At 45.6% G+C, this 20012-nt stretch overlaps 3 protein-coding genes and 1 long non-coding RNA gene across 4 annotated transcripts; 1 reads left to right on the plus strand and 3 right to left on the minus strand.

Annotated features, from left to right (window-relative positions):
- Nucleotides 1-1509: 1509 nt before the first annotated feature.
- On the minus strand, nucleotides 1510-3010 carry LOC4337484 (cationic peroxidase SPC4). Its single transcript, XM_015780058.3, has 2 exons — nucleotides 2645-3010; nucleotides 1510-2489 (listed from the first exon to the last, which is right to left on the minus strand). Exons 1-2 carry the CDS (start codon nucleotides 2897-2899, stop codon nucleotides 1722-1724), a joined length of 1023 nt encoding a protein of 340 aa, XP_015635544.1. The 5' UTR covers nucleotides 2900-3010; the 3' UTR covers nucleotides 1510-1721.
- Nucleotides 3011-4724: 1714 nt separating this feature from the next.
- LOC136356098 (uncharacterized) lies at nucleotides 4725-8005 on the plus strand. Its single transcript, XR_010740790.1, has 3 exons — nucleotides 4725-5551; nucleotides 6322-6378; nucleotides 7693-8005. It is a non-coding gene; the product is annotated as an uncharacterized lncRNA (long non-coding RNA).
- A 1600-nt stretch (nucleotides 8006-9605) lies between these two features.
- LOC4337486 (cationic peroxidase SPC4) lies at nucleotides 9606-11298 on the minus strand. Its single transcript, XM_015780053.3, has 2 exons — nucleotides 10759-11298; nucleotides 9606-10631 (listed from the first exon to the last, which is right to left on the minus strand). Exons 1-2 carry the CDS (start codon nucleotides 10999-11001, stop codon nucleotides 9816-9818), a joined length of 1059 nt encoding a protein of 352 aa, XP_015635539.1. The 5' UTR covers nucleotides 11002-11298; the 3' UTR covers nucleotides 9606-9815.
- A 5627-nt stretch (nucleotides 11299-16925) lies between these two features.
- LOC136351045 (cationic peroxidase SPC4-like) lies at nucleotides 16926-18525 on the minus strand. The gene is made up of 2 exons (XM_015780057.3): nucleotides 18122-18525; nucleotides 16926-18031 (listed from the first exon to the last, which is right to left on the minus strand). Exons 1-2 carry the CDS (start codon nucleotides 18347-18349, stop codon nucleotides 17252-17254), a joined length of 1008 nt encoding a protein of 335 aa, XP_015635543.1. The 5' UTR covers nucleotides 18350-18525; the 3' UTR covers nucleotides 16926-17251.
- Between the last annotated feature and the right edge of the window lie 1487 nt (nucleotides 18526-20012).

Genomic DNA, 20012 nt, shown 5'->3' on the forward strand with positions numbered 1-20012 from the left:
GGACTGAAAGCCGGTTCTCTCCCGACTGGGCCGACACCGAGTCAAGGAGAGAGATCTTGCCGAAGTTGTTGGTGACGAAGTCGAGGCTGCCGAACCGAAACGTCTGCCCGGGTGGGAAGACGAGGTCGTCGATCCCGGAGACGGAACCCATTGCACTGATCGGCGAAAAGCTTGACGCTACCCCTACCTGGCGCGCCAACTGTCGAAACTAGATTTCGGCAATAATAAAAGGGGGTGGCTATCAAGCTGGAAAAGTGTATGGGTTTGGAGACAAAGGATTTATACAGGTTCAGGCCCTCTTATTCAAGAAGTAATACCCTACTCCTGTCCGGGGATGAATCCGCCGAGTGTATTATTGATTGTATGATTTGGAGAAAATCAACTTCTCCCCTTAGAGGCACCCGGACCCCCCTTATATATGGGAAGGAGTCCGTGTTACAAAAGATAATCTATATCCCTAACGGAATATGCAGATACAGGTAAAATACAGTCGTAACCGACTAAGTCTCAAGGTGTTTCCTTGATGTACAAGTTAAGAAACGAACCCGAGATACAAATAAGATATTCTATATATATTCGGTATCCTATATCCAGTCCAAATATCATCGCCGTGTAGATATGGGATATCCATAATCTCTACAGTTTGTTTTCAAAGTTGTGTACAACACTTCTTCACACCATTTAAATGGGAAACTATTTTGATCCTACAAAGGGATCTCTCGTTATTTGCATATCACTTAAATAGTTATGAAAAAATTTAAGAAGATGTATTAACACGTGGTATAGCACTTCACAAATAAACAAATTCAAATTTAACTTCTACATCTCGTAACAAAAAACCAAATTAAACCGCAGTTAAATAACGTATATTTACAATCATGATTTTTTTTTCGTTGCGAGATATAGAAGTTGAATTTGAACTTGCATATTTGTGGAATGATATATCGCATGTTAATACATCTTTTTATTTTTTTAAAAAAATTTTATAACTATTTAAGTAACATGCAAAAAAACGAGAAGATATTCTATAGAGGGATCAAAATTAATCCACTTCCCCTTTTAAATAGTAGATATCATTGACATTCTACATATATTCGAACATTCATCTTATTATAAAATTTATTACAATATTTAAAAATTAATGTTATACTACTTTGATGATAAAAAAACCTTACAACATATTTACACGATTATTTTGAATAAAGCGAATGATTAAACGAATGCTTAAAAGTCAATGTCGTTATATATTTTACAAACAGATGAAGAATAATCTATGCATAATGCATGTATAAGTACGAGAGTACTCTATTAGGCTGACATGCATGTGTATAAGTACGAGAGTACTCTATTTCGTTATGTAAGTTAGTCCTAAGTTAAACTTATGTCAGTACACTTGTATCGTGATAAATTTCAAGTCAAATTTAATTAAACTAATTTAGTGGTGGTGCAGATGCTGGTGATTTCTTAAAATATCGGCAGAGTTGGAGAAGATTTTTTTTTACTTAAAGATAAAAAAAATTAAAACAACATAATTATTACGGTGCGGGAGTACATCTTATTAACGCGCGCACGGCCGTAACGAAACATACAAAGGCCATACTGGCGAGACCGACCGACCGGGCCCAAAAGGGGCGGACGTACTAGGTCACACATACAACGGCATAATGATGTCGACCCTAGATATTCATCTCGATTATGATCGATGAGCGACATGACATGAATTAAGCAGAGGCAGCGAAGCCCTCCACGACGTCCACGAGGCGTGCTCCGCTGTTGGTCTTGAAGCAGTTGCGGCGGATCTCGCCTTTGTTCCCGCCGGGCCTCGGCACCTTGCTCAGCTTGACGATGGACGTAACGAACTGCGTGAAGAAGGCGGCCTTGTCCTGCGCGAACCGCCTGACGATGGCCGCAGTTTGGGGGTCCAGGATGAGCGCCATGTCGGAGGTGAACACCCCCTGCTTCCTGGTGAGCGCTATGTAGTAGCCGTTGTCGAAGGTGATGGGGGTGACGACGTCCAGGTCCTGCTTCGTGTTGGGGTTGGCGCTGCAGTTGGCGGCCATCTTCCGGGAGAAGGCGTCGTCCACGGGCCTCACGAAGGCGCACTTTGACTTCCCCACGGTGTGGCCGCCGGAGAGCGCCACCAGGTCGGCGGCGTCTCCCATGCCCCTGCTCCCGAACAGGTCGATGAGAGCCTGGACGCTGGAGGTGCCCGGGCCCGGGAGCTGGTTGACGAGGCGCAGCGGGGCCGGGGCGAGGCTGTCGAGCTGGCCGAGGGGAACGGGGTAGGTGGGCCCGCCGGAGAGGACGACGGCCGCGCGGGTGGCCAGCGCGGAGATGTCGGTGCAGGAGACGGTGGGCCCGCATGCGGCGTGCACCTTGGCGCGGATGTCCTCCACCAGCTGCAGCGCCCGCGGCTGCAGCGAGTTGGCGTTGGGCGGCATCCCCTGCTCCGAGTTGGCGCCACTCAAGTAAACCGACGCGTCACAGCCCTGCATTAATTCCATCATCAGTTAATCTTTTTTTTCTTCTTTTGCCATTAGTATAGTACGTACACGATCGTTTTTGCTTGAATTAAACATTCATTCAATTAGATGGTTGGTTGGTTTAGTTCATAAAAAGGTAGAGTATATATAGTAGCAAGTGCCTGCGGGAAGCAGTCGTGGAAGAAGATACGGATGAGGCCGGCGGCGAGGGCGATCTCACGCTGGAGCGCCGCCTGCACGGCTGAGCGCACGATGGAGTCCACCTGCGACTGCGAGCACGCCACCACGTCAATGAAGTCCACAGACGGCTCAGCAGCAGCCGCAGGTGGGGAGGAGAGGAGGACGGCAGCGGCGACGATGGAGGCGAGCTGCAGGACGGCCAATGCGCCCGCGGTCCTGCCCGCTGTTGCGGCCATCTTGAGCTTTAATTTGCAGTGTACGTACTCGTAGAGTCGTAGTGGCCGGCCGGAGTTGTGGACTACTCTCCTCACTCCGCTTTGCTCGTGCCTTCCTCACTCCCACAATTGGCCCTTATTTATAGGCTAGCTAGTGTACGTGTCCCATCGTCTGCAATACTTGTAGTACATCAACACCACATCCTCTGCCGTTCTGGGACGGCAGAGAGCTACAATATTTTTCACTATAGCAACGGCACGGTACTGTAGCTTCCCTCATGTTTCACTGTGCGTCTCCGCCGTTCACCCCCCAACGATAGTGCTATCTAATCTTATCGACACTGCGTGTAGCTACAGGAACCCGAATGAATCACCCCGTTCCCCGTCGATGGAGAGAATAATTAACTACTGGAGTGAGTAAGAAAAGAGCGGGCCCAAAAGTTAAGAAAAAGAAGCGGTTAAGAAATGGAAGAATAACGATAGGAGAAAGCAGGCTTATCACGTGGTGGACGAAAAAGTGCTAGAGGAGGAGTACTAGTGCTTTCTAATCTTATCAACACTGCATGGACGTTCTCCTCCGTCTCCTATTAAATTTTATTTTTAGTGTCTTACATTTGTTTTAAAATAAAATTACTTTTAAAGTAATTACGAGCATATCTTAGTTTGTAAAAATAGAGAATAGTCGAAAGTAAATAAAGTAAGAAATAGTTGTATTATAATTTGATAAGAAATAGCCTTAGGCTCTATTATTTCCTCATTTTTTCAACCCACATCTCTCGTTTTTCGCGTACACGTTTTTTAAACTGCTAAAAAATTATATTAATCTTTTTTAAAAAAATAGTTAATACTTAATTAATCATGCAATAAAACGAACTTTGTTTTACGTGTTGGGGAGGAGGGTTCCCAACCCTCTCCTCCGAACACCGCCTAAAGATATTTCAATACTTTAGATTTGTATCGGTGTGTTCAAGATATGTGAAATGTAAAGTTATTTTAGGACAAAGACAGCACGAGTATTGGCGTCTTTTTATAGAAGATGGTTGACGGTTTGCTTTATTCTAGCTCGTCCCTGTAGGAGTAGTATGTACTGTAGGTATCTAGCACAAGTGCACACCAGAGTCTGTACTACGTACAGCTAGCAGAGCAAGTGGTAGTGGTGGGCACTCCTTCACACTGCACTGGAGATTGGCAGATATATGTACCACGTACTCCTAATCACTGTTTGATGTTTGAAATGCCATGTCCCTGTCGCTAACGGGTTGTATGGATAAGCAATCCACATGTCCATATGACCAAACTCAACTTTGACAATGCCACTATACAACTTATGTGTGTGGAAATGTAACACCCTGAAAATTCGACCGACAAAACAAAAACTCTAAAAATACGGACTTTCAAAAACTTTTTAAACCAATTGCATCATGCCGACTTTATTCGCCTGTTTCATTGGATTTTGATGTCGGAGTCTATTAATCGCGAATAATGAATAACTAGCTAGGAACAAACCATAAAAGAAAATCTAGTTGACTAAATAAATAATTAAAATATAAATTAAAATAAAGGTTAGGTGGGATTGGAAACAAATAAAATATTATCGCAACCATATTAGCAATAATTAAATTTTAGTACGATGGAATAACCCTAATTAAAATAAATTATATAAACAGAATATGAGTGATATTAAATTAAGGAGGATTTTAGTTAGGATAACACAAATGTGGAATGTACTTCATTTATACAAGATTTAGAAATTATGAAATCAAATTTATTTTGAAAATAACCTAAAATCGGGAATAATAGGAAAATGCACTGTTTATTGCCCGCAAGGTGTTCGATGTGGTCCCTAGCGTTTCCCCTTCTCTCCCACCTCTCCCCTAGCCCAGCCTCCTCCTCTGCCCCGCGCGCCGCGCGCCCGGCCGCCCCGAGCCCCGTGCCGTCGCATCGCCGTCGCGTCGCCCGTCGCCACCGCGTCGCCGTCCCACCGCGCCGCGCCAACCGTTCCATCGCCGCGCGCCGTCACCGTTCGGCCGTCGCGTCGCCTCGCGCCTCGCGCCCGCGCGCCGCTCGCCCGTTCCATCACCGCGACGCGAGCCTGCCGCCTCGCGCCCCGCGCCGCTGCTGTGAGCCGTCACCGCGCGTCGACGTCGCCGCGCGACCGTCCCATCGCCGCGCGCGTCCCATCGTCGCTCCGAGCCGCGCGCCGCCGCTGCCGAGCCGTTCCCATCGCTGTCCCCTCGCCTCTGCCGCGCCGCACCAATGTCGCCGTCGCCACCGCCGCGGGTCGCCGTCGTCTCGCGCCTCGTGCCGCCCGCCGTCGTGTCGCCGCAACCGTCGCGTCGCCTCGCGCCGCGCGCCCCCACCTCGCGCCCCGCGTCGCCGTCGCGTCTCCCTTTCCCCCTTTCCCCCCCCTTAGCTCTTCCCCTCCCCTATATAAGCCTCACTATTTCCCCCTCCTCCCCTCCATCTCCACCCCTCTCCTCTACCCACACTACCGCGCCGCCGCCTCCACGCCGCCGCGCCACCGCACCGCCGTTATCGCACCGCCGCCATCGCGCCGCCGCGCCGCCGCCCTCGTGCTGTCGTGCCGCCGCGTTCGTGCCCCCGTGCCGCCGTCCCAGTGTGCCGCACCGTGCGCCGTCGTCGCCGCCGCCGCCGTCGCCGTCGCCGCCGTCGGTGAGCCGCTGCCCCCCCCCCCCCCCCCTCTTTCTTTTGTCGCCGAGCCGAGAGAGAAAGAGAGAGGCCGAGGGAGGAAAAGGAGAGGAAGGAAGGAGGAAGCCGGGAGGGAGAAAAGAAAGGAAAAAGAGAAAAGAAAGAAAAGAAAGAAAAGAAAAGAAAAGAGGAAAAAGAAAAGGGAAAAATTTAGGGGGAAATTTAAAATATTTGCAAATATTAGAATTTAAATATAGGATTAATGAAAATATAATTGGATGAATTCCTATAGATTATAGATAATTTTTAGTACTCTCCATAAGAAATCAATTCGCGGTATTAATTTAGATGTAATTAATAATTAAACAAATGTATGAATTCTCGTAAATTATTGTGGATTATTTCTAGGAAATCTCTATAAATAATCGATCAACGGTAGCGATTCGGATTTAATTACTAGGGTGTTAGCCGTGTATTATATTTAATCATAGACTAAATTAAGTCGTATAATATTATAAGACAATTTTAGGATTCCGTCCGACATTTAGCTCGCGATAAGAAATTTCTAACCTAATATATGGATATAATGCTAGGGTAGATTAAATTAAAAACATACGACAACAAAATATTGTAACCGCAAAATAATTTAAACCAAAATTGGGGTTTGCCATAGTTCGCGGATAGTAAAATTAATAAAAAGGAATTGACTTTTGCGTTCGACTTCCATTCGGATTTACTTGGATTTTTATTTGAATTCTAACTGAATTCAAATCAATTTTCGCACGTAACTATAGAGACCGAGGGAGCCGCGGATCCAGGTGAAGGCTAAGACCCGCAAGACCTCGAGCAAGGCAAGTCATCACTATTCCTTGAACATGTTGATCCCAATTGCGAAATTGTTTTGTTTATAAATAAAATTGCATGCAATTATGAACCTCCTACTTGTGATTATGCCATGCCTTGATTATTGTTCACCTTTAAATCTTTGTAACCATAGATACGTACGAGTTCCTAGTCAACTATGACACTTGCTTAGAAATGCTATTTTAGATTCATGCATACTCATATTTATCAAATGCTATATGCTTGGGCAATTACCTTTGGGAAGGTAATTGAGATGCGGCATGTGGAGACATGAGCGCCACATTGCCATGATATTGATGACATAATTTGTGAAAGGAAAATAAAGTAAAACAACTGTTTTCGACTGGGGCGGCTGGAGGACTTGGGTGGTGTCCGGAAAAGGCTAGTGCCGTCCCTGGTCAATTAAGGACCGAGCCATGAAGTTAAGCATGAAACGACCCCCGTACAACCGCACTTCTCGTATGGGTATAGACCTAGCGGAGTAGATAGCTGAGCGGAGGCAGTATCCATGCATAGTGGTTTCTTGATGTGTGAGGCAGGGGCTCTACGGTGGGGCAGCCATTGGTAGGACCGCGAGGCGGGTGTCTACAGTGGTGTCGCCATCGGTAGGACTGCCATGTGAGAATCTAAAACATAATTATAACTTAATGCATGTGTGAGTCTTCCCTTCCCGGGTGCGCCAGAACTCCTCTCACTGCTAGAAACCGTGTACGCCTAGAGTGCATGAGGATGATAAGTTCATGGAGCGGGTACTGCCAATGCAAGGTTATCAAAAAGCTTTGCCGTGACGCGTCTCATGTGTTGGGACGAGGCTCATGTGTTGGGCAGTCGCGGAGTGCGGGTAAAGTGTACATCCACTGCAGTGTGAGTAAACCAAACCTATTCGAATAGCCGTGCTCGCGGTTATTGAGCACCGGGACATGTATTACACTTGGCTAGACTCTAAATTCTTAACTTGTGTGGGATGGGATATTGCATGATGAATTTTATGCTGTTGGAGCCACTTCCTGAGAGGCGGGAAGGTGGACGTCCTCAGAAAACCATGACAAATCAATGGCGGGAAGCTATCCTTGGGATCACAATGGATGGTGGACAGAACCGTCGTTGTTTAAATACAAACTCTGGTACTAAAAATTTGATCAGTCAATGCTAGGTCTTAGGCTTGTGAAAAGAATTACAAAACTTGCTTTGCGCAAAAGAACTATGGCCATCCTTTGAACTCCCCCTTTCATATGCATTGTTGCTGTGGTGGCTTGCTGAGTACGGTTGGTACTCATCCTTGCAAATATAAAATTTATCAGAAGTGGGAGATGAAGCCTCGGAGGATCCCTATGCCTATTATCAGGAAGGAGATGAAGACGATGGCGTCCAGTAGGTTTTAGCACGGTCGTTGCCTGTGGCAATGGCATGCCGCTGCCTGAATTCCGCTGCCTTATCTATTTCTGCTTTTGGATGTATTCCGGACCTCTCGGTCCGATGATTTAAGGCTATGCCTGCGGGCCTATGATGTAATAATTCGTATTAAGCACTCGTGTATGTGCACTTGATATTCCAGCTATGAATTCGTGTGTACCAAACTACTTGATCCAGGGAAATGGTACTGTTTACACGATTGATTCCTGTTATAAAAACGGGGGTCCACAGGAAATTTCCAGCCTAACCCCCAACCCCCATATCATGCCCAAAGGCCAAAACGTATATTTTCAATTTTCCTGCTCCATGTCTGGCATAAATATTTTCCACGACCCCATATGTACGTACTGAAATACGTATACTTTCTCCATTCTAAATTGATCTATATATAATTTTTTTAAGGTTATTCCTAAATAATCTACATATGTGTGTTCATTTATTAAGTCTATTCGTTATCTGTGCATTAGAGTAAATGGACATTGATGCATGCATCCATACACACAAGTATTTATAACCCACATGCAATATCTGGATTTGCTATTGGCTAGAAAATAGTTGGGATGGTGTATGCATTGAGTTTGTTGCTAGAGTAAATATAGTGTGAGAGAGTTATTATCTTTTCTTGGTCTTAGTGTACCTATGAAATATGTAGATCAATTTGGAATGGAGGGAGTATAATTCATTGTCATCGTCGTCTTTTACTGAAATACTCCCTCCTCTGTCCCAAAATAAGTGCAGTCGTAAATATCCGTGTCTAACGTTTGATCGTCCGTCTTATTTAAAAAATTTATGAAAAAATAAAAAAAGTAGTCACACGTAAAGAAATACTTTTCATATTTTATCATCTAATAACAATAAAAACACTAATCATAAAAAAAATTAAATAAGACGAACAGTTAAACTTTGAATATTTTGGGATGAGTATTATCTTCTGTTGTCTTTGTTTTGACTCAAAACGAACAAGTAGGTTACACATATACTTCTTATATTAGTACTCCTGGTCAGAATTGTGACGATGGACATTTTAATGGTTGATTTTTTTGAGGTGTGACTTTTGACCGTATAACTAGCCCATATAAAAAAACGAACCTAAGATTAAATATGATATATTCTAGTACAATTAATCTGAATAAACTTCTGTTTAGATTTATTATACTAGAATATTTCACATCTAGATCTATATTTGTTTTTTTTTGAAGGGATTAGCTAGCTACTTTTTTTCTGTCTTCATCAACTGGATGAATACCGGTCCTTTTTTTCTTTTACTTGGGCAAAATAAATGCTAATCCGATTCATGTTGACGCGTACAACGTTTGAGTTCTGACGACAATATATGCAACATCAACCAATCTCCAAACTTGGTGGATAGGGTAGATTAATTACCCGCCAACTGGCCAAGCAAAAGAATGGATCGATCGATCGATGACAACATGCATGCATGCATGGCTATTGTCGTCTATCGCCGATTGGCACGTTGAAATCTTTTGCCATGCTCTCGATTGGTCATGCTTGAATTGTCTTGCTCTTCCTCCATGGCCATATCTCATCGGGCGATGTATATACTTCACCTCCTTACACATGCATGCATGCAGCCATGCGTAAAAATGTTTAGCAAAACATGCATTGGCTGATACACATGCGCGCGGGATATGAACGTATAAATTAAAAATCACGTACCAAATCCATGTAGTACGATTTAGACAGAAGTTATAGTTGCATGTAATTAAAGTACAATTGAATTTACAGAGAAAGAAGTTGACAGTGACGACGTACCGATAAATTTAATTAGAGAATTGATGAATTGCTAAAAAAATTGCGGCAAGCTTGTTTCTTAATATAAAAAGCTTTCAAATGTAATTACTACTAGTATATTATAGTACAAACGTAAAATATATATCGCGCGAACATATACATACATACAGTTGGAATAAAATATACTCAAGATATATATGATCACTCTTGGAATGAACCCAAATTAAAAGTAGGGACGGTCGGACGGACGTATGGAGTATCAAGCAGACGCAGAGGCAGCGAAACCGGGGTCTTGGTCGGTGGCGGCGGCGACGACGAGGTCGAGGCGTGGTCCGTTGGAGTTGGAAAGGAAGCAGCTGCGGCGGATCTCGCCGACGTTCCCGCCGGGCCTGGGTACCTTGCTGAGCTTGACCATGGACTTGGCAAACTGGTCGAAGAAGGCGGCCTTGTCCTGCGCGAACTGCCTGACGATGGACGCCGTGGTCTGGTTCTTCATGAGCGCCATGTCGGAAGTGAAGACACCCTGGCCGGTGGTGAGCGCGATGTAGTAGGCGTTGTCGAAGGCGTCGGGCGTTATCACGTCAAGCTCCTGCAGCCGGTTGGGGTCCTTGGTGCAGTTCAACTTCAGCTTCTTGGAGAAGGTGTCGTCCTGGCGCCCCGCGCGGTCACGGAAGAAGTCGCAGCGTGCTCTCCCGACGGTGTGGCCGCCGGAGAGCGCCACCAGGTCGGCAGGATCTCCCAGGCCCCTGGTCGCGAAAAGGTCGATGAGAGCCTGGACTCTGGAGGTGCTCGGGCCCGGGAGATCTCCGACGAGATCCACCGATGCCGGAGCGAGGCTGTCTTGCTGGCCGAGTGGCACGGCGTAAGAGGGGCCGCCGGAGACGACGACGGCGTCGCGGGTGGCGAGGGCGGAGATGTCGGCGCAGGAGACAGTGGGACCGCATTCGGCGTGCACCTTGGCGCGGATGTCCTCCACCAGCTGCAGCGCCCGCGGCTGCAGCGTCTCGTTGGGTCCCTGGGGAAACTGCTCCGTGTTGGGGTTGGTGGCATTCAGATATACCGACGCGTCGCACCCCTGTACGTATACATGTCCATTTAGTTACGTACTCCGATCCTATACCTTATATACGTACATACATACAACACAGTACTGTATTAATTAGTACAGTAATAAGGGCGCACGTAGAGTAGCTAGAGGTGACCTGTGGGAAGCAGTCGTGGAAGAAGATGCGGAGGAGACCGGCGGCGAGGGCGATCTCCCGCTGGAGCGCCGCCTGCACGGCGGAGCGCACGATGGTCTCCAGCTGCGGGCACGACGCAGCGTGGAAGTCCACAGACATGTCACGGCGAGATGCAGCTGCTGGTGGTGGCGAGAGGAGGAGGACGACGGTGGAGACAAGCTGCAGGACGGCCACTGCGCGGCCGCTTCTGCTCACTGCACCCATCTTAATTAATTTCTACCTTGTACAATGTTAATTACTCCACTAGCTAGCTCCTCCTAGCTAGCTGCTAATCGATAATAATGCAGTAATATAATTGATCGAATTATTACTAACTGCGCTTGTGCTTGTGCCTTCCTCACGTCTAGAAGTGTTCGTTATTTATAAGCACATATACAGCGACGATAGCGGCAGGGGGGCGGCCTTCAGATTTTTCCATCTCACACTCTAGCTAGCACACATTCATACGTACATCAACGCTGTACAGTTGTACACCAAACGCTGTAGCTAGCTAGCTCCATGCATGCATGCATGCATCACCCAGTCATCGTCGTTGACGGATAAAGGAAGGAAATTAAGAGATCGAATTACTTAAGCCACAAAAAATTTTACTGTCATGCTTTTAGTAGATGGAGGAATATATGGGCTGACGGAGCCAACAGCGAAATCGACCTTATCACATATACATATTCGCATGGTGGATTAAAAGTATTATACTACCTCCATCCCAAAATATAACTATTTCTAACACAGTGTTTTATCCTAAAATGAAGCTATTTATCTACCTATCTTCTTCTCTCAACCAATCACAACCATTCTTTTTCACTTCCTTTCTCTTTTCAACCAATCACACGTACACTTCCTCCAATTACTTTCATCTATTTTCTTAATACTCATGTCAATCTAAAAAAATAAGTACATTTTGAGACGGAGAAAGTAGTTGAGTATCTTATATGATGCAGACTACTACATGGAAATCTTTTAATATCGATCTCAGGCGACCAGGGAAAGATGGCTCATTTTCCTATGTGATAATAAGATACATTAATATATGTGCGATATACCATTTCATAAATACAAGTTAAAAATTAACTTCTACAAACTACAAAAGAAAACAAAATTTTACTATGAGCACACATATACTAGTTTGTTTTTTTCCCCAACTTGCAGAAATCTAATTCGAACTTACTGGAGTGATATATCATGAATTAATTTATTATCTTGTCATTTTTTTTATTCTTCCTGACTCTTTAGGTGACATGCATGGATGAGATGACATATCCTCAATATATTAGAAATCAATCTCTCGCGATATGTCCTCTTATTTTTTCATGTCACTCCACAAACATACAACCACAAACATATATGTTCAACTTCAATGTTCACAAGTTGTAACAAAACTACCAAATTAAACTCCAACTAACATTTGTGTGCTTATAGTTATTTTTCTTTGCAACTTGTATGAGTTAAATTTAAAATTGTATATTTTTAATGTAATATATCACATATTAATCTATTCAATTATTTATAAATTATTTTTTATAACAATTTAGATAACCTACAAGTTACATATATTCTCGAGTGTTTAAAAGACTTTTCCGTCTTACATGATTTTTTTTCCATGATTGGTTGCCTTTTCCCTTCAGCTTTTATACTTTTCCTGCAACTGAAGTCTGAAGAGCAAGTGGGGTAGCGGGTGGCGGTGGAGGTGGACACGCCTTCACACTGTACTACTACTGTAGAGGACAGGAGGAGTACACCAACACGGACGACGCGCTGTCCGAACATAATAATTTCTAGGAGATCGCATAAGTATATAAAAAAATAAAAACAACTATTTGTCTTATCGGAATAAGAGAGGTGTAGGCCTGGATTATAATACAGAGATAGTAGGATAATTAGGAGCAAAAAATATCATTATAAGTGTTAAGTTGTTATATTTAGTATAAATTTTAAACTCTCAATACTACCTACGTCCTAAAACTTAATTTCTCTGTCCTATAATAAACAAACCAGTAATTAAAGTGATACTATCCAGATTCGTAGTATGAGAATGTGTCATATAATATTTCATCCGTATTAAAATATAATTATTTCTAGCATAGTAGCTTTTTTAAAAATGACTATTTTTCCACCTACCCCTCATCTTAACCAATTATAACTATTCTCCATTTAATTTCATCACTTACTTTATTTTCTTAACTAATCATAATATTTCTTATTATTTTCATTAACTTTGTTAATACTAATTAATATATATCTTCAAAATATGTACATTTTGAGACTACCTTCAAAATCTATTTATTTTGAGACATAGGTAGCACTAGCACTGTATCTTTTTCACAATGTACGACGATGTTAGCTTTTCGCATAATGTTTGATCATTCATCTTATTTAAAATTTAGTATAAATATGTAACAGTATGAGTGAAGACTATATTTTATTTGATGATAAAACAAGTCATTACAAAATAAATAATATTTATATAAATTTATGTGAAAAGTCAACTAACTGTGTTTTTGAAATGATAGAGTATATTTTAAACGAGGGAGTATCTGAGAACGGATCATATAAGAAGATAAGAAGCTGGCCACAAGACCGGACCTGGCCAAACTGAAAATTTGGCATTAGCAGGGTTTTTATTCTCCATGAAAATTTCCTACCTAACCCCGGCCACCGGCTCGTCCTGATGCATGCATCCACTGGATCGGAGTGATCCCCGAATTAAGGTCCACATGCATGCATGCTGTAGCTACGATCGACCTACGAGGCACATTTTCCTGCTCTATTTTTTGGTGCGAACCGAAATATGCAATTAACTGTCGGTAGTATATATATTCCTAGTATCTTTTATTTCCTTCTCAAACAAACTAACAAGATTAGTGTTACACATATAAGCCATCCTAGGAGGGTATAAATTAAGGAATAAGAAGAATAACTTAACCAGTAGTATATATGGCCGAAGCTTCTATCAGCTATAGGGCTTGTTTGGAGAGCTTAAGATTTTAAGAAACAGCTGGTTGGTAGCTAGCTTCTGAGAATATGTAAAAGCTGGGTTCCCAACTTCTGGCTTCTAGTTCATTTTTCTGGATTCTACAACTATAGCTTCTCAGAATATGGACCAAAAGCTAGACTGTTTGGGGAGCTTCTGATTCTGGAAGAAGCTGCAACAACTATAGATATATACTCCCCCAAACTGGGCTGTACTTTGTTTAGAATTTTTAGCTTACCAAACAATTTAGATCTCACCAGGATTTAAAATCTGTAATTATAAGATAAGATAAAATAGAAAAATTAAGTAACATAGCTAATACATCAGTTAGCTACTAACATATAAAAATCTCGAGCTTTCCTAGCAATAGTTGCTTCTTCCATCCTAAAATATAAGATATTTTTTATTTGATGTGACACATCTTAATACTAAAAATCTATACGTATTTTAATATTACAAATGTAGAAGTAATTTATATTTTTGAATTACAGAGTGAATATGCCATAGTGGTAGTACGATGCATATGGTACATCTATATAAGCAACAGCGACAACTCATGAGGGATATGAGCTAGTAGTACTTGATTTTTTGGGTCGGTCGAAATGTTAGAAGCTAGTAAGAGGCGCAATGTAGCTTGTAGCTATCAGGGGGGCCCGGCCGCAAAACTGGAAATTAGTTAACAGGCCGGTGTCGCCATGTGTATTATCTGCTCCGGCCACCACTTGCTTTGAGCCGACAAGCCTAGCCACATCTCTCCATCGATCCACCATGCATATGCATCCAGCCATTAACAGATAACTGTTGCTATGCCTATGCTAATCCATCTCTCTCTCATATAGTATATGCTAAAACCATTTTGATTGTGGCCGTATTAATTAAATTAGTGTACGCATGTCTCTATCGTTCAATGTTGACATAATGATGAAATTCTTGCGAAGCAAAAATTAATTGTTACGGAGCTCAGTAAAACTTTAATTAATTATATAACTTTGTGAGTGTGCTAGTACGGTGAGAAGATCGCAAGAAAGCACCTATATATGGTCGTCACTTGACTAGTGGGCGGCTGCCCCCACCATGCTAGGATCTGGAGTAGCTACCGCGAAGCACCGGCCATGAGCCCTAGTCACGACGCCACGGCCAACGGCCCACGCTATACTTCCGTGGTCTCAACAGATCGGAAGAAGGCTCTACATTTGCTATGCTCAATTTTGCAATGTTTTTGTGACATTAATTTCAATAGTTGAAAATACTACCTCATCATGTACTGGAAGTGAAATGTTTCGATTTGATTTGATTGTGTTTCACTATTTTAAGTTTTGGTTGTTATTACTTTCTTCAATTTTTCAATCATTGGAACGTAACCCAATTATTTCATACGTGGAAGGAAATTATACGTTTCAATTTAAATTTGACAATGTTTTATTTCCTTTATTTTATTTCTAAATATTGCATTCCACTTGTCTTGGTGTTTGGTATATCACGCTGGTTCTCTTTTATTACAGCTATTATATTCTAAATGTTTTATTGTCTGAAAATTTTGTTTCACAATGTATAAGTTTGTTTTTTCAGTAACTATTAACTGATGAAGCAGTTTTAACGATTTCTTTTATCATATCAAACGGACTATCTCTAGTCGAGTCCTTTATAATTTATACGGACTAACAATATTTCTCAAGATGGGAGGTAAGAAAATTCTCACTCTGCTTTTCAATATATGAATCTGCTAAGTTTTGTTATAAAATTTAACCATTCGTCTTTGTTGAATAGTTCCACATTGACTGTGAAATGGCAAATGACCTAAGATATAAGTGGGGAAACCCCTCACCTCAATGGCTAGCTTTTGGGGTGGGAAAGGCTATTTACGATCCTACATGTGGTATCAGAGCCTGGCTAGTTTAACATCTCTAGCCCGATAGACATAGTGTGTGAAGGCCTGATGGACCGTGAGTGTCTGCGGGGCCCGTATACCTGATGGACCGTGGGCCTATCCTGTGGGGCCCGTATACGGTGAAAGGCTGAGGGACACCAATGTGTGAAGGGACAGATTGTTGAATAGTCCCACATTAGTTATGGAAGGACAAAGGACCTAAGATATAAGTGGGGGAGCCCCTCACCTCAACGACTAGCTTTTAGGGTAGGAAATGCCCTTTACGATCCTACAATTTTATTCATTTTTTTTCAAATTGTAATAATATAAGTAAAGTTTCTTTAGTGATAAATCAAGCCCTAACAAAAGAGAATATATTTCATTAATTTTTTTAACTAAAACAATGATTAAACATTATGTAAAAAGTTAACATCGCTATATATTAGAAAACGGAGGTAGTACGAGATTGAAATTATGAGGTAGTACCGCTAGCAAAGAAAAACAATCTTATTATTGGCTTTCATAGTGCATTGACGTGGCATTCAGCCCGAGCCAAATAGGTTGGAGATTCCACCACACGTCGAACTATTTTGTTGCTCTGAAGAACGCGGAGCCAAATGTTACCACAGGTACCTCGTCAAAATCTGCATCTTTGGATCCCACATTTCATGCCCCGCACCATAAGGAAGGGAGAGAGAGGACCGAGGAGAGGCACTTTGTCGCCATCCCCGCGCTCCACGCTGCCGAGCATATTGGACAGTGGAGGAGGGCGATGAGGTGAGGAGCGCTTCAGACCGCACCGGCGACACAACGCCGTGGCCACAGACGAAGGAGGGGTGAAAAAGGTGGGGAGAGGGGATAAACGTTGCCGTTGTTCTTGTCCTCTTCATCCCCTGATATAGTTGTGCCGGCGTCGCGTCAAGAGGAGAGAAGGTGAGGTGGCGCCGACGTCGAGCTGTTGCCTTCGTCGCTTGGGACGCCCTCGTCACCTCCAGATCCACACCCGTGCCGCCGACCTCGCCGATGCTTTGGGGGAGGAGAGGAAGGGTGGTACACCGGTGGATCTAGCCGCCGCTCCGCCTAGTGTCGTCGCCGCATGGGCCCGACGGCTCGGCTCCCTCCACCCGGCGCCACTACTTCTTGAGCTGCTGCTGCCGCTCCGCCTGACTCCGTCTCCGCTCGATACCTTAGCTTCCTCCGCCAAGCGCCGTCACCTCGGTTTCCTTCACCCGGCGCCTCGTCTTCCTCCGGCGGTGGGAAAGGCAGAGAGGATATAGGGGGAGATGAAAAGTGGGAGTGGATCTACAAGTGAGATCCACAATAAATAACTTGCACTACTGTGAAGCATATATCCTTTGAGGAGCTTGGTCCAGGTGGCAACGGAAGCGCAGCAAATGCGGTGGTCGCACTGCTATCTCCCTTATGGTAGGGACACAACGAATTAAGCGAACAAAAGCCAAGGGCCAAGGCCTGCACTCGTGCAGGCCAACGAGACCAGGATCAGCTAGCGTATATACGTCAACCACCTCCCTAATTAATCAACAACGGATGGAGGGCCGCTCCGTGGACATGTCGTCGTACAGCCGGAGCCAACGATCTCGATCGATCCACCCATATCAAGGAGAAGCGGCCTCATCGCCGGTGGCCAAGTCGACGAGGCGTGGTCCGTTGGTCCTGAAGCAGCTGCGGCGGATCTCGCCGACGTTCCTGTCAGTCCTCGGAACCTGGCTGAGCTTGACCATGGACTTGGCGAACTGCCTGAAGAATGCGGCCTTGTCCGCGGCGAACTGCCTGACGATTGGCGCCGTGATCCGGTCCTTGATGAGCGCCATATCGGAGGTGAACACCCCCTGCTTCCTGGTGAGCGCGACGTAGTAGGCGTTGTCGAAGGCGTCGGGCGTGACGACGTCCAGATTCTGCAGCCGGTTGGGGTCCTTGGTGCAGTTCACGGCCAGCTTCTTGGAGAAGGTGTCGTCCTGGCGGGCGGCGCGGTCACGGAAGAAGTCGCAGTGCGCCCTCCCGACGGTGTGGGCGCCGGAAAGCGCCACCAGGTCGGCGGCCTCTCTGAGGCCCTTGCTTCCGAATTTGTCGAGGAGAGCCTGGACGCTGGAGGTGCCCGGGCCCGGGAGTTGGTTGACGAGGCGCACCGGGGCCGGGGCGAGGCTGTCTTTTTGGCCGAGAGACACTGCGTACGAGGGTCCCCCGGAGACGACGACGGCGTCACGGGTGGCGAGCGCGGAGATGTCGGCGCAGGAGACGGTGGGGCCGCATGCTGCATGCACCTTGGCGCGGATGTCGTCGACGAGCTGCAGCGCCCGCGGCTGCAGCGTCAGGTTTGGGCCCATGCCCTGCTCTGAGTTGCTGCCTCCCCTCAGATACACCGATGCATCGCACCCCTGCACATGCATATGCAGCATGTTCAGTTGAGTACAACATTATTGTTCGTACGTACGTGCGAATATAGGAGTATGTTCTTGCGTGCGTGCCTGCGGGAGGCAGTCGTGGAAGAAGATGCGGAGGAGGCCGGCGGCGAGGGCGATCTCTTGCTGCAGCGCGGCTTGCACTGAGGAGCGCACGATGGCCTCCAGCGGCGGGCACGACGCCGCGTGGAAGTCCACAGACAACTCGGCTGCTGCTGCTGTTGGTGAGGAGATAAGGAGGACGGCGACGAAGGAGACCAGCTCCAGGACGGGCAGTCTCCTCGCTGCAGCCATCTTAATTTGGCTCTCTGCTCTCACTCTTGATAAATATTTTTTTTTCAAGTTTATACTACTTTATTTGGGCAACTATTTGTGGCTTTTATAAGTTGTCGACTTGTCGCTCTTTAAATTTCGTTCTTACGGTTCTTTTTCCATTTTCTTCCCACCAGAATAAAAGCTTCCCTGATTTCTTTCCACTTTCGTCTATGTGATGTGATAGGCCAGACTACTGATGTGAAATATCCATTTTACACATGCCCCCTTCTCTTAATTTCCCTCCTCTCTTTATCCACCATGTTTTAGATTTCGATCACTTGTGACAATGACTTAACTCCGGGGAATCATGGAAAGCGTCGCCGCCATCTTATCTACTAGCTAGACATGCACAGGTCAGGGGCGACGAGATGCACCGGCCAACCACCCCCCCTTCCCCCATATTCCCTCTACCTTCATCATGCCTGCCTCATTGACTATATGTGCCTCTGCCTCTACCTCTGCTCCCCTACACCAGCATCAACAGTCCCTACTTCTACACTCACCCTTCACCGCAAACACTCTCGTTCTTTTTAGCCCTCGCTTCCCTGCTAAGCTCGTGTCAACTTTGAGCTCACTGACGCCATCACCGCCGAGTGTGTGGCAGTGGCGGCCAAGTCATCGTGGAAGGGCATCGAGCGGCAGTTGCAGCGAATGTCGAAGTACATCAAATTGTTTTCGGTGATGACTTGCCTAGCATCGCTAGCTCATTGAACCCAAGCGTATATCTCCTCCGGTGCCACCTCGTTGAGCCCATATCAGAGCTCGGTGCTCGATGGATGAGGGAGGAGACAGAGGAAGAAGAGATAAGATGTAGCGCCCGTTCCGTCGTGGCGCCTAGCGGGAAAATTATCTCTTAAAAACCCTAATTGCGAAATTTGTTTCTTTGCTTGTTGTCTAGTGTCCGTGCCATCTCAAGATCTCAATCCGCGATCGATCGTCGAGATCAATTCCGAATCCAATTTGTCGGTGACATGGGACCGGGAGTATCATGACTTAGAGACTTGAGGCAGACACGATCACCCACGTGGCCTAACCCCCTCGGGGGGGTCGGGCCCGAGGGTGATACGGCCGCCCTTCTCTTTGTCTCCCCGAGGGGTCGGACCGCTCCCGTCTCGGCCCCGAGGGCTGGGGCGCCCCGACCCCTTGTGGATTTTGCGCCGCGTGTATGGGTTAGGTGAGCGCAGCGGCGCTCACCTAACCGCATTTATTGCGGTTTGGACGAGCGCGTCACGCCGCATGTAACGCAGTGCAGCGCGCTCGTTTATCCGGTCTGTGACCGGTCATATACCGGTCAGATCGTGGGTTAGGTGGCGACAGGCGGTCTGACGCACGCCTCGCCCCATCCCGTCAGGACGAGAGCCTCCAAGCACTCGTCCCTAGCCGGAACCGGCGTGTTAGCTCCTGGAGATGGCACGTTGGTTCCGGTCAGATATATGCCAGGCTTCATCCTAACCATTACAGGCAAGATGTTGTATGAAGAAGGGCGAACATGCAGATTGTTAAACTGACACGTGGTGGACAAGAATGACCGATTTGTGACCGGTCAGACAATGGTCATGTCGTCAGCAGACAGCCATGTTCCCACGTCGCGCCTGCTTCCGGCGGAAGTGGAGGTAGGTATGGGCCGTCCCATCAGAAGGTC

The sequence above is a fragment of the Oryza sativa genome, chromosome 4 (genome assembly GCF_034140825.1).
Source record: "Oryza sativa Japonica Group chromosome 4, ASM3414082v1".
Classification (NCBI taxonomy): domain Eukaryota; kingdom Viridiplantae; phylum Streptophyta; class Magnoliopsida; order Poales; family Poaceae; genus Oryza; species Oryza sativa.